We start from the raw sequence: 24100 nt of genomic DNA on the forward strand, positions 1-24100 counted from the left end.
TCACTCAATTCATAAATCTGCTGCCTAATCCTACTATTAGTGCCTGGACTGTACCTCCCTGGCTGTACAGAGCTGGCTTAAGTAAGGCAACTTTGCTGTGACTACGTTCCTACTGAAGTGCCCCCACTGTCACCAGCAATGCTGCAACTCTGCACTGCTACTATACGTCCCCATAGCAGACCTGGAGGTCTCAGTGGTGTTGCCAAAGGGCCACTGCCCAGCAAAGCGTCTCAAAAGGGCGACAGAGTGGGGAGCAGAAAGAGACAGCTCTGTTACAGGGCTGCACTCATTCCCGTGCTCATTCACAACTTACAGCTCAGACTTTCACTCCCCTAGGAAAAGGCAGTGGAAACTTCAGATGTTCCTGTCCCTCAGGGCCTCCTCCCCAGGGTTATGGAACACTGGCACTTCAGCCTGCAGCAGAGCAGCCTCCATCCAGCACAGAAGCAGGACCAAGCATGGGGCTGCTAGCAAAATAGCTCACACTGCCCACTGGAACACATCTGACATAGCCCAGGTTGGGTGTCCTCATTTTTATATGGAAAGAGAAGCCTCAACAGGGAAAGTAATTTGCAAAAAAAGGGGGCTGCATCAAGAACACAGCCAGGAGTGGGCACCCAGCCTAGCTCTGCCTTTACATTTTGCCAGCTTTTGAGCCCATATAACTCTTCCCCTTTATAATGAGTGCATTAAACCTAGCATAGCAACCCAATTTCAAGAAGTTCCTCCAGCTCTTCCTTTCTCTGGAGGTGTTAGTTATATTTCATTTCATCTCCTAGCTAATCAAAGTAACTTCTTTTGAGAAAAACTTAAAATGGCTGAAAGGCAGGCTGTGCCCACTGCTGACACTCCTCAATCTTCTCCTGTCTTTTGGAAAATATGCCTGCAGCCATCTCACCACATCACAGCCAAACCACTGTGACGTGACAGCTCTCATCAGGTATGGGAAAAGCAGTGTAAATCAACCCACATGAACACTGCACTGCTCTTCTAACCAGAAAAGCATGAAACAGTACGGGTGGAAAAGAGCAAAGGTGAACAACTTCAATCTCCAGAGAGCGCTGGCCTACAAGATCACTAAGAAGCTCAGAAAGTCTGCTGGAAGCTGATGTCAACCTTGGCCCAACAAACTGCTGCAGGAGCAAGAGCACCCACACAGTGTGCAGCCTCTTCTTGTTGTGACAGCAAAACTCATTCAAAAACGCAGACTTCACCTTTAAAAAAAAATCAAAAGAAAGTAAATTGACATTCAATGATTAGATCTAAGGCTCGCCTAGAAGAGTAGCAACAAGCTAGCCAGCACTGGGTGGCCAAAAAAGCCAATGCCTATGTTCCTCTTCCTTTTGGTTCAGTGTCGCTCTAAGTACTGTGCCGTTCAGTTATTCCACCATAAATGCAGTGCAGGAAGTCTTTTTCCTGCTAGGTGGATGTGGGTGCCTGTGAAGCAACACAAACTTTGTTGTATGTCTGATCCACTTTGAATGTATCTGCACACAAAGCTAACAAGAATCCCAGTCTGAGGCACCACTAATGTAAGAATCACTGAAGTAGCTCCTACGGGTTTCTAAGGTCTTTCCTTAGATTTTATTCCTACTTTTCAATTAAAAAAAAGAGAGATGATAAATACTAAATGCGGGTAATTTTCAGCATCTCCAAGTAACATGTGCACGTGCAGTTCATGCCCAAACACTGAGAAAAGCATTGCGCTTTCCAGCATCCAAATGAGTGGAACTGGAACGGTGCACCTTTTTCACACACAGATTTACAGCACAGTGAGGGATGCGGTAGTTGCCAGAACCCAACTCAAAATCCCACCTGTATGCAGCAGTAAAGCATGTGCATCTTTACATACCTACACATCATTCAATAAAATGTCCACAACAGGAACTCTGTACAGATTCCTATCTCCTGCAATCCAGCTGGAGCACACAGGGAGAGTGGGCATGATGAACAGAGACTAACCTCACTGACACTCCTCTTCAAAGCCAACCAGTGAACAAACAAGGGAGAGCGGAGGCTGATGAATGCAGCCAAACTGTTAGTAGTGAATCCAGCTCTATGCCACAAGAAAAAAAAAACCCACAAACATTTCAGTGCTGTGAGTCTGAAGGGGAAAGTGGCTACAAATAAAACAGAACTGACTCACCTATTCTCCTCATCTAGGATGGGAAAAAAATCAGAAGATCAACATGTATAGCTATTGCAAAGCAAACTGGTTTTTCTCAGCCCCCTTCAGTAAAGTGGAATTGTCCACCAAACAAAATTGATTTCTCTTCTTAAGTATGATTTACATAGGAAGAGGTCTGCTTATCAGTTTTCACCCAAAATCAGCAGCTATGAGACCAGGCAAGGCAAGTACAGACCACTGCCTGAAAAAGCTGAATATTGTGAACGTTCTCCACACTGCACCAGGCAGGCTGGGACATGCTGGCTTCACCTGAATAACGTTTATCCTTCTGGAAGTCTTAGTGCAAAGTGTTTAAAGAGATCTTGAAAGAGATGCATACAAATAAACAGGATAATGCCTCCCCAGCACCTGGCAAAGTTTCAGAGGTGACTCATACATTATGGATGTGTATATTTGGGTTTTGTGTGAGCGACAGTGTTGGGTTCTACCCACTCCAGATTTAAATCACAGGGGATGAAGTTCAGATGTGTAATGGATGGTGTACGTTCTCCACAGTAGAACACGCACTTACTATTAGGTGAGATTGCTCCTCAGTGACTACTGAAAAAACAATTGAATTGCACATCCAGATGGGATCACCCAGGAGATGATGAATAGAATCCCAATCCAGCAAAACAAACACCTACAGTACAAGTTAACTCTGAGAAATCTTGGATGGAGAATTACTGGGTACTTCGGATGTAACTGATACACGAAGTTCAGCCTGCAGCTGACCTGGCTCCCTCACAGCCATCCATGTTTGCTATACCCAGGACCACAAGGGCTCACATTAGTCAGTGCTGCCAGACATGGATGGGGCCCCAGGCAGCAGCCCACCAGGCTGAATGTACCTCACTTCCATCTGCATCTCTCAGCATCAGCACTGACCTGGAGAAGTAGTGCAGGACGGAGACAACAGAGGATATAATGGAACAAGGGACAGGAGCTGAGAAAATCACAGAATCACAGAATCGCAGGGGTTGGAAGGGACCTCCAGAGATCATCGAGTCCAACCCCCCTGCCAAAGCAGGTTTTGTATATCAGGTGAAATGGGTGCCAAAGCAGGGTCGCAACTGTACGTTTGGTCTTGCTGAAGTTCTCCCCCAACAAAGAAACAGTCAGGAACCCCAGGACCCTAGGTGAGTGTGGTTCTAAGCTATCCCCCCTGGGCGTCCCTCCTGGTGCTTCTGTACCGCACAAAGACAAACTGGGCAGCCACAGCCAGTCAAGGTGATACAGGACAAAGAAGCAGAGCAAGAAGTTGCAGCCGCACCGGTAGCCCACACACTTCAGAGATTATTTGAAGCACTGCAATGCTATTTGAGCAGCTTCGTTTGATGTGCCATCTGGTGAATCATTTACTGGGAGTGTCTTAATCACATCAAAGGCACCTATCAATGCAGTGGATTTCTCTGTGTTTAGGACTACCTGCACACTGCACTCAAGGAAGAGATATATTAGCACAGAATTAAACTTCACCACGCTGCTCTCCCCCACAGTAATAATAATAATAAAAAAAATCTGCATCACGTAGCCCTAGGCAGCAGGTTTCAGGAGAATATTTCAGCACTACTCCAAAAAGGCTGTGACTTTACCACCAGCTTTGTTCGCTTTTTCAATGATTTATAACAACAGGCATGTATCTGCGGCATAAAACATCAGCAGAGAAGCATATTCACCGACTGCGGGGCAGCGCGCCTAGGCAGTCCCTCCTTCTTGAAATGAGAAAACCACCAGTGTCCGTTGGCTCGAGCCCGAGAGTGAGCGAGGGCACCTTTACAAGAACGGTCTTTCTGGCTCCTAAACTTACGTCGGAAACGACTACAAGGCCAGGCGCAGTCGCATCGAGCGCAAGCCCAAACAGGGCAGCCCGTACCGCACAGCGGCTCCGTCCCGCTCCGCGCAGCCCCGATCGCGGCCCGGCGCTGCCCGACACCGTGCGCCCGAGCCCCGCAGTCTCCGCCCGCCCCTCTCCGCCCCTTCCCGCCCCGCGGTGGCGGGCGGCCGCGAGTGCGCGCGGCGGCGCTCGGCTGATTTACGGCTCTGCCGCAAACGGCTCCCGGCGGCGGCCCCGGCTGCGAGCCGGCTGAGCGCGGCCGCGGCGGCCACCTCGCGGCCGGGACGGGGCCGGGCCCCGCAGCCGCACCGCAGGGCCGGGCCGGCGGTGCCGGGGCCCCGCGGCCGCGTTCCTCGGGGCCGACGGGAGGCGGCGCGGCACCGAGCCGCAAAGTTTGTCGAGTTCGCCCCGCGCCCGGGGCCGCTTCCTGCCGCCGGGGGCCGGCCAGGGATGCAACAAGACGCGGCGGAGCAGAGCGGCTTCCCCTGGCAGGACGCGCTCGGCGATGCCAGCCTCCGCCTCCCGTTCCGCTGCCCGCGCTGTGGCGAGCGCGGCCGGTTCCGGAGCCTGTCGGCGCTGAGGGCGCACCTGGAGTACGGCCACGGATACGAAGAGCGGAGCGCCCCGCCCGAAGGCGGCCCGCCGTCCCCGCGGAAGGGCGCGGGCCCGGCCTCGCCTCCGGAGCCCTGCGGCGCGGGCGGCGCCACGCGGTACGCGCCCCGCGCCGGCCTCTGCGACGCCTCGAGCGGCGGCGCCGAGGGCCGGCGGGCGCTGGAGGCCGAGCGGGGCCCGGTCTGCTGCCTGGCCGGCTATGCGCCCGCCCGCTCGCCCGGCTCGCGGCTCCCCTCGCCCGTCCTGCCCGCCGCCGACTCCAAGGCGTCGTTCGAGGCGCACGTCAGGGAGAAGTTCAACAGGATGGTGGAGGCCGTGGACAAAACGATCGAGAAGCGGATCGACAACCTTACCAAAGAGCTGGCCCAGAAAACGGCGGAGCTGCTGGAGGTGCGGGCGGCCTTCGTGCAGCTCTCCCAGAAGAAGCAGGAGGTGCAGCGGCGGGAGCGCGCCCTGAGCCGGCAGGTGGATGTGGCGGTGGAGATGATCGCGGCCTTGAAGCAGCGGCTCACCGAGTCCGAGGAGGAGCTGCACCGCAAGGAGGAGTAAGTGGGAAGCCCTGTGAGCGGGCCCGGCCGCCCTGGGGAGCAGCGAGGGAAGGTTCGGTCTCTCGCTGGCTGTAGAAGGGCCTGGCAGTGAGCAGCAGCCAAAGGTGATGTTTCTAGAGCCACGGTCCCAGTAGGCATGGCTGGAGCGGGTGGCTTCCGCATCTGGGAGGCATAGCCACTGACTTTGACATTGGCTAGTGCCTGCAATGCAACCCTGCTGTGATGGGATTGAGGCATGCGAGCTGTCATCAGCACGCAGCCTGATTTACACTGACACCTCTAATCCATTATGTTTTATGGGAGAGATGCTTGGATAAGTGCTGTAGGAAATAGCAAGTAGCATCTTTTCCCTGAAGTTGCTGCACCACAGTGAGGGAGCCATGCAGAGAACTGGCCTGTGCAGCAGCAAAGCCATGCTGGAGGCAGTGCTGAACTGGACAGCAAACTACAAAACTGTCGGTGGCAGGACCAGGTACCAGCTGCCAGTCATTATGACTAACCTGGTTCATCTAAAAAATGTGTTTGAGGTGCAGCCATTAAATGCGTAGTGATAGCCGATACATTATTTATACATGATCTACTTAGTTTATGCAGTGCTTGATGAAGCCCTTAAGCTTTTTGGAGCAGCACAGCTTATTTTACAGGAATACAAATTAAGACTCGTGGTAATGGAATGCCTCTAGACCAGTTTACCGGCTTACAAAGAGAGATGCTAGTTGCCATGACGCTGATCTTGGGAGAAATAAGGAAGGTGGTGTAGGAGTTCAGTGTAGGAAGTTTGGATGGCTTTCATCGCTCCTTCCTGAAGCTTAATCTAAGCACTAGAAAGGAATGGTGCTGATGGCTCCTGCATCTGTAGGAGTCGTAACAGAGTCCATGCTGTAGATCACCTAGAAGAGTGGACAGCAAAGGTGGAGGCATTCAAACTCATCCTCGTTGAGGGGATATTCAGCAGTACCACTGATTTTCACGATCTGAAAAATCAGGTGGTCTTCACAGACAGTGCATATCAAGAACTCAAGATGACGCTAAAGATAATAGTGGTATTGAGAGAGGGATTTCAAAGTATGCAGAAAGAGGCTGTGAAGATGACTTACTGTCTTAAGTAGTTTTGATATTCCCATCCAGCCAAGGTCCCCTTATGGGCTCACAGCATGATTCACCCTACTTGTTCTAGACAAATATCCCAATGTAAAATTGCTCCATGGAGGTCCTTCTGCAGACTAGAGAAGGACCTTAGGTAAGCAGCCATATTAGGCTGGAATGCTGAACTTCACATACCCAAAGTTAAATGATATGAATCATTCCCCAAACTAAACACAAGGTACACTGAAAAATGCATGACTTATGCTCTCTAAGAAAAGCGTGCTTCTTGAGACAAAGCAAGAAGCATTCAGTGGTGCTGCAGAAGACAAGACCTCCTGGAAAAAGAGCAAGTGTGGAAGTAGAGGTACAGTGAGTCTGATATGAAGGGAATGACAAAGTAATTTCTGAGACCTGTCTGTATATTCATTCCTTAGTTTTCAAAAATTTAATTGTTCAGTGTGCCAAAAAAGACCTTCTCCTTCAAAAAGGAGCATCTGAACTTTGATTTCTGGAAGAAGTCCAGATGATTAGAAAGCCAAACAGGACAGCTTAATGGAAATTGCAGAAGCAGGAGTTCTTGTTGCAGATTGTGAAAAGTCAAAGGCACCCCTTAGGGACTGCTGATACTTGCTGACCTTCAAAAATAAATGCTTTCAGCAGTTTCTTTGGACTTTTTTTTTTTTTTTTCCTATAAGCAGCCTAGTAAATGTGGATAACTTTTCTCAGAAGTAGTATTGATGTTGAACCACTGTAACTGAGAATTCATTCCTCTTTCCTCTTTGTAGAAGAAAAAAAGAAAATAACTTTATCCCAGAAATATCTCTGTATCATGCTTTTCATAAGGAAGAAAACCAGTCTTTGGTTTCAATGATTGTCCTAGTTACCAGGTATGGAATAGGCTGGATGCAGAAACCATAAATTGTTATTATGCACTTCTAGATCTCAGAGACTGAACTGTGGCTACTCTAAATCAGTCTGGGGGGAAAATACATTTATCTACAAGGGGAAAGAAATTTTAACTCAAATCTTAGACAAGATCACAAAACAACTTCTTTGGAGGCTTTTGTGGAGGAAAAAGTTGACAACTGGTAAGGGGTAGGACAGGTGTGGGATCCACACTAAGTAAACTAATACACTGTTAAAGCAGTATTACTCTAAGCAAAGAAAAGTCTTGCAGCAGGTGCTGTAGTCTCATCAAATTTAGAACACTGAAAGGCCAAAGCTGCTTTTTTTGTTCCCTTTTTAAATTGTTCTTATCTGGGAGGGAATGAAAATGAGAACTAGATCTTTTAGAGAAACTTTGGCACAGCTACCAAAGTTCCAGTGCACCAACCTGCCTCAGTTGAACCCTGGGCAGTTCTGGTGAAATGGCTACGGTGTTAAGCCTTTAGAAACAAGCAAACAAATGATTTAACTTAAAAAGGCGCCCCGAGGGGGATACTCAGTGTCTGACAAATGAGTGTGCAAATCAGCATGAGTACTGTGATCTTAATGCTGAAACAGTTTTCCCAAAAGGGATAAGGTTGTGTTGAATAAGACATCAAAAAAAACACCAAAACCAAAACACAACCATTCAAACTAAAAGCAGCTACAAACTCCTCTTGTAGAGGACAGCTAGAGGCTTGTTTCTGGAAGTCGTATAAAAACAGTGGAACATTCAGTGGTGACTTCACTTCATCTCTTAACAAGGGCATACATGCAGTAAGTTGTCATCTCTGACAGTACTTTCTTTAACTTTGTTTTGAGTCTGTCTGGTTACGCCTCTGCTCTGGTACAGCCTGCAATAAAAGGGGTATTTCAGAGTAGCTGTTGTGGTGAGTGATTCCTTTTGCCATTGCCTTCACCTAAAATTTGCGATTAATGAAACTTTGTGTAAATAACAGCTTGACAGTGAGATTTAGAGTTAGCTCTTAAAGACCAGTACAACTGATGCTTTCTCTAAAATATCAGCTTTCCTTTAAGTACAAGCTTCAGTTGTACAATAAAAGTTCAGCTTTTTGCTCTAAGAATCTGACCACAGCTAGATGTCGTTCTTCAACTCCAGGTTTCAAGGCATCCTGCTCCCTCTTCCCCACCTCCTTTCATCTTCCCACTCAGGAGATTACCCCCCCCCCCCTTGCTTGTTCTGGCTCAAGTGTTCCACAAAATGGGTCTGTGAATTAAAGCATTTTAATCTTCACAGCGTCACCCCAATAAGTTCAGGGCTCAGATCTAGACCACAACCCAGTGAATGGGTGCAACTGATAGGACAGTAACTCTCTGAGAGGAGGAGGTGTGAACCTCTTAAATCAGATGTGCTGATATTGGTGCAGGAATGTGAAACCACAGCCTAATGAGTAACAGATGCCAGCCTTCAGGCAGTAATGCCAATGGGGTGATCAGGTCAGCAGCGTTGATACTTCATGAATGTATCTGCTTTAAATATTCTCACAATGAAAACTTGCTTTGGTAGGAACTCTGCTGTCCTCAGGTACAATAACAAAAGGATTTGTTTCTCTGTCCACTTTAGGCAGAGATATTCAAAGTATTCAAATTCTGTAAAGGGATTTGATACTTGGGCATGGAGTTGGCATAGAGCCTTGTGCTTGTCCGCCTACAGAGCAGTTGCAGGTGTCAAAGTTGCTGTAAATAGTCCCAGGAACAGTGTTATCTATCTGTAGGAGGGTTTGGTTGCAATGTGTGAAACCATTATCCCTTACTGTCAGTTGTTAAGGAGCTGGAGGTGCCCCAGGCTCTACATCTACTTTGAGTCACATGTTTATCTGCAAGCACTAAGGGTAGCAGCAGAGTCCGTGTGCCAACAACTGCCCTGGTAACACAAACCCCAAACTCAGAAGTTTCTTGTTCTCTCTTGCTTTACTCACCCTGGAAAGGAGCACTCATCCCCCTAAAAGATTTCGTTTGAGGGAGGTTGCAGCTCCTGAGACAAAGGAGGGAACTGCCCCTTCTCCCTGCTGCCTGGTCATAGCCCTTCAACAAAACACTATGCTGTACAACATATGCTAATGTAAGTCTTGCAAACTATAGGCAAACGGACTAAATCACTGCTGCCTGTTACAGAAATTTACATGCATTCAAACTGCAGCATCATTTACTCCACTTCAAAAGTGTTGTGGCAGGATCGAGACCTTACAGAGCTCTTAAAACAAGGGCTGGGAAGCAGAGGAATGAAAAGAGGTTGGAGGCTGACAGAGCAGAGGAAAGTGAGAAAGAGGCGTCACTGAGAACAGAAGGGTTCCAGGAGAGCTAATAGCTCTGCATAACCTTTCCTTAATACAGAAGTGGTGCTGCAGATGTTATACAGCCAGCATAGGGTAGCAGAGACTTCCAAACAGAAAGGGCAGTGCTTCAGGTCTGAAGATGATCAGAGGACTGGAGCATCTCTCTGAGCAAGAAAGGTTGAGGGAGTCGGATTTGTTGAGCTCAGAACCTTATTGCAGCCTTCTAGTACTTCAGGGGCTTATAAACAAAAGGGAGAGTGTCATCCTACACAGTCTGATAGTGTTGGGACAAGGAGGAATGACTTTAAACTAAAAAAAAAAAAAAAAAAAAAAAAAAAAAAAAAAAAAGGAGGTTTAGGTTAGGTGTTAGGTGTTTACTCAGAGAGTGGTGAGGCAGTGGAACAGATTGCCCAGACAAGCTGTGGATTCCCCATTCGTGAAGGCATCAAGGCCAGGTTGGAAGGGGCCCTGGACAATCTGATCTGGTAGTCAGTCTAATGGTCAGCAACTGTGCCCATGTCAGGGCATTGGAACTTGACAATATTTAAGATCTCTTCAACTTAAGCCTTTATTTGATTCTAATGAAAGAGTAAAAGATGGATATCATCATGCAACATTTCCCCCCAAATTTGGTAGAGGCCTGGAAAAATAAACTGAAAGTAAATTAAATAGTAAAAGCACAAAATCATCACAGCTATTGGAAATAGATACTAGAAATAAAACAGAAGCTAAGAGAAGGTCTGCACAAACTACAAGAGACAATAAAGGCAATTAAGCTGATAAGCTGGCTGCAGAGAAACTATGAGTTCTTTAGAGTATTTCCCCATGGGTCATGACAGGAGGAGGGTAAAAATTCTTCCTTCAAGTGACCAAGGCACAGCAGTGACACAAAGTGAACTCTGAGGAATAGATCTTGGAGCAAGTAGACCTACCAGCAGTCATTCCCAGGGATTCTGAGAAGTTGGAATGAAAACAGAAAGTAGCTGAAGTGAGAAAGGTGATGCTTACAAGGACAAGGCATGAGACTGAGCTCTAGTGGGTGGGCATTTTCTGGCTCCTGTCTTTATAGAAAGAGTTTACAGAGTGGTTGTAGTATTTCAGCACAAAGGAAGATCTTTAGATAAAAGTTCTTCTTACGATTCATAGATTACATTGGGGAAGAACAGAGGAAAATGATGGAAATGGTACTATTGCTGCTAATAACAGTTCCTACAAACAATGACTTGCAGGATGCCAAGGATTACCTTGAATAGTCTAGAAAGTCAGGCAGATATCAGGAATTTATCAAGTCTGTATGTCTGTTCTCCTGATTGTGATCTGAATCTTTCCCCTGTTCCCTTATGGCACAGCTCTTTAACTACATATTTATAGGAAAAGAAAATTTGTGAGTGATCTACTCATGCCATAGAGCAGGAGACTAATGAGTGCTTTTTAATTACTTTTGCTGACACAATGACAAATATTAGCATTCATGAAACTACCAGCCTTTTAAAAGCAAGTGCCGGGTCCTCGATGTTTGTGGCAGAGGCTGGCTGCGTGGCCTGGTGGGGACATCCCAGCAGTGTCCCAGGCTGGCAGGTTCCCTGCTCAGCCTCAGTTAGAAGGCCAGCAGCCTTGCAGACCACACACAGGTCTCCACCCGAGTAAATTTCTCTCCTTTGAGCTTCCCGTCAGCTGCAGAGAGGAGCCAATTGCAGTGCCATCAGCTTAATAAATCCAGAGTGGAATTGTGAAATGAAAGGAATTGCAGTGCTGTATGTGAGGTGATAATAAAGCCTTAAACGTGACCTCTGCGAGTTCAGATGAGCTTCTTCCTAAGCATTCTCTGATGGCTTTTTATTACCAGGTCACTCTGAACAAGTAGAATCACAGCCCTAAAACTAGAAAGTGTTGGCAGAGTTTAATGAACAGGCATCTCTCAGTTTCTTAGGCCAGATTTTGTGGGTAAGTTGATAGAAACTAACATTCACAAATGTTCTCATCCAAAAAAATACATGCTGGTTTATAGCTCATTCCTTCCACTAGATCATCCACACATACAACTCACAGATGCTCACTGCTGTAGTGCAGATTGACGCAACTTGAAGTCTAAATGGCAGATTTGCATAGCTTGTGCCTAACTTCATAAGGCAAAAACAGCATGCTATTAAAATAAGTGTCTACAACAATGCTGAGTTAATCTTTGATGAAGTGCAGAGAAGCTTTGCATTTGTTATAAACAAACAAAGTTCTGCACACAGTCAATGAATGTACAGATGTTACAGTTATGAGATATACCAGAGAGCTTGGCTACACAGTTATTACACCAAAGCAGAAAAGAGTGGATGCTTACCCATACCCTGGGCTTGTTTACAAACCTCCAGCAGGATGGATCTCCAGAAGAGATCCTTCCCCACTGGCAGTCAGCTCTTAAATGGGTCTAGGAGAGGTGCAGCCAGGCTCCACCCCTTCCAGCAGCACAGGTGAATTGCCTTCACTGTGCTCCCATGGCTGGCTCATGGCTCACCTCAGGTGATCATCAGAGGTTCAGGCCGTGATTCAGCAGTTCCCATACACTCTGAAAGGCTATTACTGCTATAAAACATTTCCTAGTTTAAGCTTAAAATGTTTTTTATCACAGGCACTGCAATTCAAATGAACATGAACTAATCACGCTCTTTTTCATTTGGCAAGCATTGGTTCTCCCAAATCCCACATCCTAAGTTCTGTACAAAGCAAAAATGAACTTGGCTTCATTGGCAGACCAGGAGCTGTTTATCTTGGCTTTATTAACTGGGGAAATCCTGCATGGCCACATTTGCCATTTTTTATAATACATGGCTCACTGTAACCAAATGTCTCCCACTGTGAACTCCTGAAGGAAGAGGCCCAAATGGCAGCCCATGTATTACCAGTATGCAGAGCACTTCAAATGAACTCTGTTTCTGCACACACTGAAATCTTTCCGAGTCAGCAGTGCTACCTGTTCCTTCCAGTTGTGTTACCAGATAAGAAATATTTCTAAATTCCTGACCTAAAACTTGGTCTTCCCACACACATACTCCTTCCTGATCATCTCTATGATTCCTATGCTTCCACTAGCTCCAAATCCTAACACGGGACTCGGAAGGACTTGCAGGATTGCAGCCAAAATGGAGCTCAATGGTCACAGCAGCTACATTAAACTTCCATTGTAAGATTATGATGAACCAGGAAGATTTCATACACTTCTCTTCATGTTTCAGATCAGATAGGCATGTTTCTAATATGAAAGGAGAAGGTGGCTGTGTCCAGAGAATATAAGAGGTTAATGGTGATGGTTAATGATAACAACATTTCTGTCCAGTGGCCTGCAGACCAACAAGACTGTATTCCAGAGATCTAATAACAGGACAAAAACACCCAAACCCACTGCCTATAAACTTGAATTCACTATTCAGGGTACCAAACCTTCACTCAGTGTTTGAAAAAAATACTGAAATCTCTTAATAAAGGAGAAGGACAGTAATCAGTCATCATGAGAAATCACCATGAAGAAAGTTGGGAAGTATCAGTAATTCTTTGACAGCAGCAAGACTGTCGCCCTTCCCATTATTTACATCTTGCCTCTGTGCAATATTTTTGTCTTACAGAGAAGTTGTTACTTTCAACCACTTCCTCGAAGAAGCAGCAGAAAAAGAAGTGAGGGGAAAAGCCAGACTCCAGCACTTCATCGAGAACCTGTTGCAGCGTGTGGATCTGGCAGAAAGGCAGCTAGAGTATTACCAAAATCAGCAGATTGCGTGCAACCACATGGGTGGCAGTGACCACATGGTAAGTCAGCAGAGTTCTTCCATTAATTGTCACCCACCACTCAGGGGAAAGTGCTCAGCTTTGACTGTGAGTAGGCTCAGCAGGACAAGCTAATTGCTACTCCAGACAGGTTTGGATTTGTACAACATTTCTTTAGACTTATGTTTATTTATGTTTCAACTGCCACTTCGCATATTTGTCATGCCAAACTTGGAGTGTGGTTAAGCAGTAAAAGGTGAGTTTCAAACAACTCTGTACCTCATTATTGAAACCGGAAAAGTCTCACCGGCGTGAATTTTGTTTGCTGCTTAGAGCTCTGATGATCTGATGGGTGGTGTAGAACACAGTCTCGAGTTCTAACCTAATGTAACCAGATCATAGAATAGTGAACAAAGGCAGCAGACAGATGAAAATGCAGCTTTGTGCCCTTCCAGCTGCAATCAGGTTTTGATATCGCAGAATCACAGAATTGTAGGGGTTGGATGGGACCTCCGGAGATCATCGAGTCCAACCCCCCTGCCAAAGCAGGTTCCCTACAGCAGGTCACACAAGTGGGTGTCCAGGCAGGTCTTGAACATCTCCAGAGAAGGAGGAGAAGGAGACTCACAACCTCCCTGGGCAGCCTGTTCCAGTGCTCCGTCACCCTCACCGTAAAGAAGTTCTTGCACACATTTGTGCAGAACTTCCTACGCTGCAGTTTCTGGCCGTTCCCCCTTGTCGTGTCTCCACACTCTGCAGAAAAGAATCTGACCTCGCCACTCTGCCCCCCACACCTTAGATATTTATAAACCTGGATCAGTCTTCTTTTCTCAAGGCTGAACAGACCCAGTTCACTCAGCCTTTCCTCATAGGAGAGATGCTCCAGGCCCTTCACCATCTTTGTGGCCTCCGCTGGACTCTTTCCAAGAGATCCCTGTCTTTTTTGTACTGGGGAGCCCAGAACTGGACGCAGTACTCCAGATGAGGCCTTACCAGGGCAGAGTAGAGGGGGAGGATCACCTCCTTTGATCTGCTGGCCACGTTCTTTTTAATGCACCCCAGAATGGCACTGGTATATGAGGGATGGAAAGAACAGCGATAACTGTAAATGCTGCTGCTACACAAAGCCACACAAAACAAGGCTGGTGCTTTCTTCCTGCTTACTGATACTGATGCTGCAACTGGCTGTTCGTGGGTCCTCGTGGCCATACAGCAGAAAAATTAACCTGGCAGAACAACTAACCTAGCGAAGGGAAAGGTAAAAATGGTGACAAGGCACTGTGCCGTGTGAAAACCACGGTGCCATTGGTGATGAAACATGCTGCATTCCTTGCCCTTGCTGTGGTTTCCTGCAGAGCCAGCTGTGGGACTTTGATTAATGGGGTAAGACTGGAAGCAATGAACTGGGAATGAAAAGCAGGGTAGGTCTTGCACTGGCTTGGGATGGCCACATGGGTAGTCTTACTGGCCGGAGAACACTTTCTGAACTCTTCTCAGATCTGCAGCAGTGTGGAAAAGGTTGAGGGAACAACATATAGAAGTTCATCCCATAGTTCATCCCATCTTGACTCCACTGAAACCAGACTTTATTTCCTTTTGAACAAAGAAAGAGCAGAGAGGATGAGAGCATCCAGAGCTGGAAAAGAGAGAAGATAGTAATGAAATATTTGCCAGATTGTTATTTTTTTCCAACTTGGGCTATTTGGCTTTGCTGGAAACACTTTCCCTTGCATCACATACTGACAGTTTCTTGGAGATCCCTGAAGATTTTCAGGAAAGAGGTGGATCTCCATAGCAGACATGTTAGCTTGCTGGCAATTCAGCTTGCTTTCCTGTCAGAAGACTTGTAAGAAGAGTGAGCAGATTCCCTGTCAGACTTCAGAGACGAGAAACTACTGCTGTCTGAACATCGCTTTTAAGAATAACTATTTCTGGGAAAGCTCTCATTATTACTACTAAAACTCAGTATTTTCTCTACAATGCATCGTATTTATGTGGCAAGTTTTATCCACGTAGCTTCTACAGTGAATTTCAAATCCAGTGAATACCCCATATTGTCTGTGTTAAATAGTCACTGCCCCATGGAGGTGAGATGAGAGGCATTTGATCACGCACTGCAATAAACAGGCACGTAGTGGTGGAAAGCAAAGGCTCCCCTAGCCGCCTGGAAGACAAAGACCAAAGGCAAGAACCAAATAAATGTAGATGTGCTGAAACGTTGCATAAGACATCTCAGCCAGTATCTGTGTGAATGTTGAGGGGGGCTGCAAAGGTGGTCCTCACTATTAAATCTCCCATATTCTTGATGTGTTTACTGGGATCCCTGGCTCAGCAGCGTTCCCTGGGGAAGGCAGTGATTTTTAAGGCAGCTGACTTGCTTTCTGAGTGACTTCAGCATTCCTTTAAGGTCACCCATCCAAATATTGACCAGCCTGACCTTCACGAGGTAATTACAGAAAAGCACACCATGGGATGGCTCCAGACTCCTATCCAAGACAGATGACAGCAAAGTCAGGCTGGGCACAAGTCCATTTGCAAAGCGTGGACAATACCAGGGACACAGGGAACATTTGCTTGGCTCAGTGACTTCATTAAATGATACCCAAAGGCTCAGTGTAGTGACACTGACGAGAGATCAACACAAAGAAGCCAGGCAGTTCCCGGACTGCTTTAGGCTGAGCTGGCATTAAATGCTTCCTTTCCTGACCCCCAGTGAAAGAGAGGCTAGGTAAAGTGATACCAAGCTCTCAACCAAACTCTTGTAAGAAACAAAGCCCTGCAAAGTTGTGCTGGCACTGCAGCTATACTGTCCCTACTTCATATTGAGATTTGGGTTGGGAAGGGTGAGAAACACTTGTGTTCTTGCCCTCCAGCCTTGAGTGCAGCAGCCAAGGGCTCTCTTGCTTGCTAGCTGATGTTTCCTAGCTGTTCATGTAAAGGAAATGTTATCGCTGCAAAATTAAGGGCTCTGAGAGAAAATGCATTTAATACAGCTTATTCAAGCATTGTCCCTTGTTAATTATCTTCAACACAATAATTACTTCTTATTGTTCCATACTGTTCAATCTAATGTGAAGCATCTCTGTTCAGCCCACACTTGCTTAGCAGTTTACTGTGATTATCATTATGATAAAAATAGCAGGGTGAAATTCCATCCACAAAGTTTTAAAAACAAAATAAATTGGAGCAATAATAATCTGTAAAAAGGTTTTTTTCTGAAGTTTCTTTCTTGAATATTTTTCTAGAACTAAAAGGTGGTGGGAATAGAAATGGGATTTTGAAGACTACATTACATGTATTTTACCCCCACATCTTAGCTACTTGATAATTTGATATTAATAAATTTTCTATTTCTGTTTTCCTTGCAGTTTACAGACATTTCATTAAATAAGAAACCCAGATGCCTGTACGTATGTCTTCTTATTCTTTTCTTACTTAAAGATGTAACTTGGTGTGCTTACATTGTTGCTTTTGCATTTCAAATTGAACCAAAAGCCTGAATCAGGTTGGTTTGATCAGATGCTGTACCTGAGGGTGGTCCATCACTATGTGATGTACTGGAAAAATAACAAATCACTGCTAAATCAAAATAAAATGAAATCTTTTTAAACAAAAAAAGAATAATTTTATGTAAAGTAAATGACTTTCCCATTGGACTCTACTAGCCTATTGCAACACTGCAGTTCTGGAATCTGTTTGGTAAACACAGACCAAGCTTCAGCTGAAAATATCTTTAACATTTTGTAGGTAGGAGAGAGACAGTTGTCATTTCCTAACTGACAGTAACACTGTCAACTTAAAGATCACGTGTAAACAGGCAAGTGTCCTCAGAAAATATGGGTGCTAACAACATCTCAAGTTACTCAAGCATCTGTTCCGGGAGCAGCAGAACTAATCTGGGCTGTTTTCCTAAATTATGGGTGACTTTGTATTTTCTTTTCAGGCTTGTAGATGCTATTGTAATCAAGGAAGATAGAAAGGAAGATAGACTCCCATTTGAGAAGTCTTTGGTCTAAATGTAATGCATTTTAGTAAAATCCATTAATTGCTGACAAATAACAGGAGTTCAAAGGCACATGTGAAACTGTTCAGAGGTTTCTGTTTAACTATTCATAAAGTTCTCCTTTCAAAAGGCACTGGCAAAAACAGCATTCAGTGGTAGCCCCTTTATTTTGAATGATCAGATTAAAAATATCTTCACTTGACCCATGGAGCATAGAGGAAAAGATGCTCAGAGGGGTAGGGGAGTTTTGCTCTGCCCATTCTGTGGATGAAGGCAAATTCTGATTTTTCAAAGAGCAGCCTTGAAAGGAGGCCAGATTTGAAGGAAAAAGACACATCAAGAGGAAGAAATTTTGTTTGTACCACATTTGTGTTTGAAACAGAGGGTCCCTGTGCAGTTATGTGAAGAGGAGGGGAAGGGGCACAACCAGAGAAGTGTTAAGTTGGACAATACATTACTGGTATCTGTTACTGTAAATCAGGTACACCAGGAGAATGGCACGGGGAGAACAAAGAGTGAGGTTGTACGTCCTTAAGGGAGAGGCTGTCGCTGTGGCACTCACAAGCTGCAGCTTTTTCCAAAACTGGCTTTGTCAGTGTGCAATATTGTTTAATTCCCAGGACAATTAATGCCAGATAGGTGGTTTCTAGACACGGCAAACTAACAAAAATAGCCCTGTGGGATCTTAAGAGGCAGCACATCTGCTCTTCTCGTTGCGTATCGTAGCAGCTGGTGCCTACATCCATAGTACTGCTGTTACACTACATGTACCTGTTGTAAAACATTTTGAGATGATGTTAAAAGGGACTGTAATGTTCTTAGTTGAACTGTAGTTTAAAGATAAGATCACAGAGCAGAGGGCATGGCTTAGCTTGCGCAGCACCACAAATTTAGCGGCCCGAGCTCATCAATTTCATCATCTCCTACTGGGCCTGAACCATCACAGAGAGAATAAAGAATTCAGCTTACTTTAGCCTTTAAAATTTTGTACCCATCTTCACACCGATTTCTTTATTCTCCTTTCCTCTTCCCCCCTTTCATATTGCAGCCTAAAGCAAATCTGAAGAGTTCTGAGCTGGGTGGCCAGCAAAGAGGCAGTTGAGTTTCTTGAGCTACAGAGGTATCCTGGGGCTTGGCCCAGGCAGTGCTCATATCCCACTAGCAAACCCCACAGTTCTTGCACCCGCTTTCTGCTGTCATTGGAACCAGCGTGGTCTTCCAAAGACTGCAGGGACATCTGTTCTTTGCAGAGGGTTGCTTTAAATGTTAACATCCCTTTAAAGAGGACATAGACCTGAGCAAGGTGACAGCGCTCCAGTATCAACAGAATCATATGCTGAATGCTAGTCTACATGAAGATACACGAGGGATCCACTGGTAACGTGTAGGAGCTCTTGTAGTGAGAGATGCTTTTGAGTATTGAGAAATGTAGTTCATATTGGAATTGTTTTTAACTTTCAGTCTGGCGCCTGTAAAACAAGGCTGTTTTCTGCCTACAACATTATATGGGTTTGGGACATTCTGGACACCTTTCACATTGGAAGACTGAGTAATAATTATTGTTAATCGTTATTATTCATTTCAGGAGCCGAGGAAGTCAGCACACTTCATATAACATCCCTGACACAAAGCCTCATTCCTTTCAAAAAGGAAGAGGCTTGCTGAAAAAATCAAAAGAAGAGAAAACCAGCTTGCAGCCAGTCAGATGCTTCTACGAACCTGTTGATTGCCCAAGAGAAATATGGAGAGCACAAAAGAAGGGTGAAGCACTCTGCTCTGCCCGGAAATTGAGTGCAAAGTCCAAGATGGGTAAAAAGACCAAGCAGCTGTAGGAGCAGCTAAAGATACACAGTAACAGGAGCTTGGCTTCGGCAGAACAGATACTGAATGAAGTTAATCATCCCACTTTTTCCTATCCGTCTGGCCACACCAAACATATCAAATAAAATATAAGGGAATATGTACAATATGGCATATTTATATTATTTAGTAACGCCATTTCTTCTTTGGGCACTAAAAGAGAAGGGACATTTTATTCAGTTTACATGGAGGGTTTTCTATCTATTTATTTATTTATAGAGCTTATTTTAAATGACTGCAGTTATCTTGCGGGGCAATACTGTGGCTGTATGTTTAATTATTTTAGTGCCAGCATGTGGCTTGGTAATTTATTTTCCATCTATGCTGTTGCTGAAGTTCAGAAGAATCCATTTAATCGGCACCCAAATAATCACTCTTCCAGCTTAGATGGGTATAAGATCAATGATTAACTGCTACCTTTGCAGGCATACTTAGATGCAGAAAGCTTACCTGAGTTGCTTGGAGGCTATTAACAGCAGCAGATTGCTACCCTGCCTGTTGGGCGCTTCTGTAGACCTGGCAGTGCAGCCCTCATCCGCATGGTGCGCGCTGAGTCCGGGCGGCAGCTGGCAGCAAGCAGCAGCAGCTGGAGGGCAGCGAGTGGCAGACCAGAGCAGCACACTGCATTGCATGGCACCCTGTGTGAGGCTGCGCCTGGTGTGAAGCATGAGAGGGCTGGAGCAGCTGTGATCATAACTGAAACCCTTCAGATTTTAATCTCCATGAAGAATCCTTCCAAGGATAATAGATTCTGGAATTTCAACTGCAAACCCGAGAGCGAGGAAGACTGCAGGATGGGAATACCTGAGTTTACAGTGGTTTGTGCCAATTAAAAGGATCCTTGTTTATCAGAGTATATATCAAGATGATTTTTCCATGTGTACAGTTTTTTGGTAACATGAATCCTCATACCATGTCTGCAGAAAGGAACATCCTGTCCATGTTACCAATGGGATTTGTTTTCTCAAGAAAAAGAATAGGTGGGACAGGTCTGTGTAATTTATTTTTAAGTGCTCATATAACAGATGTAAATTGTTTTTGTGGAAGGTGATTTTTACAGTATGTGTCTAGAGATTTGTGAAAAATGTTTTTCATTTTTATAACTGACTGTAAGCAGAAATGAGTTTTAAAAGACAGCGTGTCGCTATGATTACTGCTGCAATAAGCACCTGAGCTGCAATATTTTTAGAGCAGATGACCAATCTGTTAGCTCAGATCAGGTAACTACAGATGTCATACATCTGTCAGTGCACAGAGCTCCCAGAAAGTAGCAGAGTGAAGAAAGAGTATTATTCCTCACTTCTATTTTAAATGCTGTTTGTGGAACAATCCGATATATGTTTAAAGATTCTCAACATCGTTTTGATAGAAAGTCACAGTGTGAAACAAATTCAGGTATTTTGTTTGCAAAATTTGTTCGACATTTTAATATTTAACTCTGTCACAAGGCCACACTTGGCCTCATGCTAACCATTGTGGTGGAAAGGATTTGTCAGTTGTGTTGCATGGGTTTTGGTCAGGTCATGCGTAATGAGAACATTCTTAGGCAAACCACATCATAGAAACTACTTTTCATTTCTTCTGCTCCCACTTTCTACGGACATGAAAAGAACCATTTTTTAAGGATAATGATCTTTAGAAAGCAAACATGTTATTCCATTCCTTAATTCACTTGACACTGAAAGTATTATTTTTACATGCCTATCTACTCTGTTTGTCACCAAAGTTAAGTGCAACTACTAGTTCACTAATGAGATATTTATTTTATTATTTATTGCGCCAAAATCTTGACTGTAAGTTGTCCTTTTTTGGGGGAAAGAGAAAAAAGAGAGTAAAAGAAGTTGCATGTTCTTAAACTTTTCAAATCCTAATTTATAGTTACTTGCTGAACAGATGCTGGGTTAGTTAATTGGAGAGAAATTGGATTGCACTGTAACCCCAGGTAAAAGTTTTTAGAATATAACCATTCTAATAATAAAGTTATATTTCTCAGTTACGGTGTTGTTTAACTTTGTGAAAACACAGTGTTTTTTAAAAAGCCTATGCAATAGCAGAGAAAAAAGGCAGCAAAGAATAGTCCCCTTTGGACTTGGGCTTGCTCCTTGCACAGAGAGAAATTCAGTAGGAGCTGGATGCCCAGTTCCCAGACATTTTTAGAACACCTTGTCAATAACTAAGGTCACCTCAGAGCAGTATGTGTGCAGGCTGGGCCCTTACAGGTGACCTTTGCTTAAAACAAAATGTTCTAACACACATAACGTTATCAGCCAGGGAAACAAGAGACTAATTGAAAACCAGACCTCTAATGAGAGCTCTTCACGCACAAACCACAATGATTCTGAGATGCTCCTGCCAGCCAAAGAGAACGCGTTTTTGAAGCACTTGATGGTATCTGTCCCCTCTACCCCCCCCATCTCAGTAGTAAAAACAACCTTCTCCTGCCATAGCAGATCTAAAGACATTTGTTTTGTTTTCAAGAGTTACTGGAAATACTCCACTCCGATATTTGTACTCAGTGGGATGACCAATTAGAGCAGTTACCAAGTCAAACAAATTAGCACTTCTATTATCTCTAATAATCCCTTCCAGTGCAACCAGCTCTTCTTGAGTGAAGTCCCACTATTCTCTCTCTTTATTCTGCGTCACCAAATAGTTGCTTCTATTTGTTCTTACATCAGGCTAATGCTGATTATTTCCATACATCCTGTCTGAAGTGGTTGGAGTGGACTATTTTAGTGCTTTCTGCAGCAGGCATAGGCATCTTTTTTTTTTTTTTTTTTTTTTTTTTTTTTTTTAAGAAAAAATAATCCCAGAAATGATTTTATGACATGAAACATGCAACAAACTCTCAAAAATAGATCCTGTTGTGACATGAACAAAATGTCCTTTCCCATTTTGCTGCTAATGCCACCCTCTAGCTAGCCACGTTTCGTAGCCTGGTCTCTTGAATTACCAGCTGAGTGTCTCTCCAAGGAGACACAAGCAGCCCAGGGTCTGCCCTTCTCCCTTGTGAGAAGTGCTCTGCAGGCACCTGTTGGGCAGAAGCACGCGCCAGCCTCAGTCCTGCCCGCAGCCAGGCTGCCCAGAGGCATCTGAGCCAAGCCACGCAGGGCCACCCCCGGCCAGGGGCCCTGTGCAGGGACCAGCCTGGGGCATAAGGAACCCAAATAACTCACAGCTTAAAGGACCTGAACCACTTCTGCACAAAGCAGCTCCTCAGTACATCTGTGCCTGCCCCCATAGCTCCTCACTTCCCAAGGCTGTTCAGGCTCCTACCAGCACTGCAAATGATTTGGTGCACCTCTGGACAAGAGGTGCAGGGGAATGCTGAAAAAGTCTGCTGCATGCAGCATGTTCTGAAAACGGGCTTTAAAGGCGCTGAGGATCTTCCTCAAAGGGCAGTGTTGGGAATGGTACCCCTGTCCCCCACCTGTCCTGTGGCCAAGGAAATGTTTCAGCCATGCTGGGAGCCAAAGGACCCATGGTTGCAGGCACAACCAGGTCCATCTGCAAAGCACCGTGCCGACGTACTCCTACAGGCTTCACATGTTATCAAATAATTAGAATCGCCATCCCAGTTATAATGAAGGAACTGTAACTCCTTTGTCAGTTCATTTAATTGCCATGGTGACCACACAACCACTAAGAACAGGTTTTATCACAGGCTTGCCCTACTTAAAGAAAAAATTGTTGGAAGCCATCGCCTGCGTTTCAGCAGAGCCATGTCTCTGCGGAGGGCAGCTGAGGGCAGCGGGCAGAAGGCAAAGCCAGGTCCCAGGGAGGTGGGTAGAGCAATGGCTGAAGGACAGGCAGGAGTTCATGTTTCCAGAACCGTAGGTGGGGACAATGAAGAGGAAGATACAACTGGCGCAGTCAAAACAGATTAACGCGGCACGTGCTAAAGAAGGAGCCGGGCGCCCAACAGGCTCTGCTCCCTTCTGTTCTTTCACTGGGCTTCAGCAGCTTCACTGCTTTGTTAACAAGGAATTTGAGGTGTCCATCCTGCCCTATACACATGGCATTCCCACCCCTGGTTTTCCAAGGTGCATCATGAAAGCACTTATAAGAATGGGTTTTATTTTTCATTTTTCAGACCTAAAATGTTCCTTTTGTTGCAAGTAGATGAAAACCTACATTGTGGATACATCTTCCCGGATCTCATGTCTGGGACTGTTTTGCATGTGAACGAGGGTGGTACAGAAAGCTCATCCACCTCCAGGGCAAAAGCTGACACCTTCCCGTTTTTCTGTGTGAGCAGTTGAGGTGCCTGAGAGGCGCCCGTGGGGTTCAGGTGCCAGGAGGGACGGTCCCGTTGTCGTACAAGCCAGTGTGAGTTCAGAGTGAGCCCAGCACACGTGAGCTTAAGCTGAAAATTCCCTTTTCAGGGGAAAAAACTTGAACGGGTCAGCAAAGTTGGCAGGCAAACGGAGAGGGAGCCCCGGCCGCTAGGTGGTGATGGCTGACAACGAATCGGCGCCGCACGCCGTGCCGGGCTCTGCCCCGCGCTGTGTTCGCTCGCTCCGCTCAGGCTGGGTACCGGGTAACAGGGCCTTACCAAAGAGGTGCGGGTGTCGTTCAATTAAGAAAGCTAGAGATGCTTATTGAAGAAGAGACCAATGAAGTGTTACTAGTGGTCACATGCAGTGAAAGCATCAGCTGTGGCAGTCTCACCACGGCACAAACAGAACAAATAATCCACATTTCTTCAGCAGTGAGAGCCAGCCCTGTACGCTACCCATTGGCCGCTGGCAAAAAGCAGCGTTTTGCACTCTGACAGCTAAAGGCTGAGGCAGGGTGTGTTGGTGACACACTAGGATTTTAATGCCCTGGGAAAAAAACACTGGTTTTCCTCTCCCCTAGGCATGCCGACTCGGCAGCACCAGGTGCTGGGACGAAGTCCTCGGGCTGTGGGTACCCACATGCTGCCCTGCACCCCCTCCGTGCTCCCTTGTGTGCCCGCAGTTCCTGCTCCCCTGCTGAGCGCCTCAGTCTGCTTCTTCCTGACCCCAGTTGAGA

At 45.6% G+C, this 24100-nt stretch overlaps 2 protein-coding genes across 3 annotated transcripts in view; one reads left to right on the top strand and one right to left on the bottom strand.

Annotated features, from left to right (window-relative positions):
* The window catches only part of RTKN2 (rhotekin 2), a 189228-nt gene that overhangs the window by 46082 nt on the left and 119046 nt on the right, over positions 1-24100 (bottom strand). The gene's annotated exons all lie outside the window — the stretch shown is intronic.
* On the top strand, positions 4327-21067 carry ZNF365 (zinc finger protein 365). The gene is made up of 4 exons (XM_048946442.1): positions 4327-5161; positions 13083-13263; positions 16590-16627; positions 18810-21067. The coding sequence occupies exons 1-4, from the start codon at positions 4455-4457 to the stop codon at positions 19054-19056; spliced, it is 1173 nt and encodes a 390-aa protein (XP_048802399.1). The 5' UTR covers positions 4327-4454; the 3' UTR covers positions 19057-21067.

The sequence above is a fragment of the Lagopus muta genome, chromosome 5 (genome assembly GCF_023343835.1).
Source record: "Lagopus muta isolate bLagMut1 chromosome 5, bLagMut1 primary, whole genome shotgun sequence".
NCBI classification, from domain to species: Eukaryota; Metazoa; Chordata; class Aves; order Galliformes; family Phasianidae; genus Lagopus; species Lagopus muta.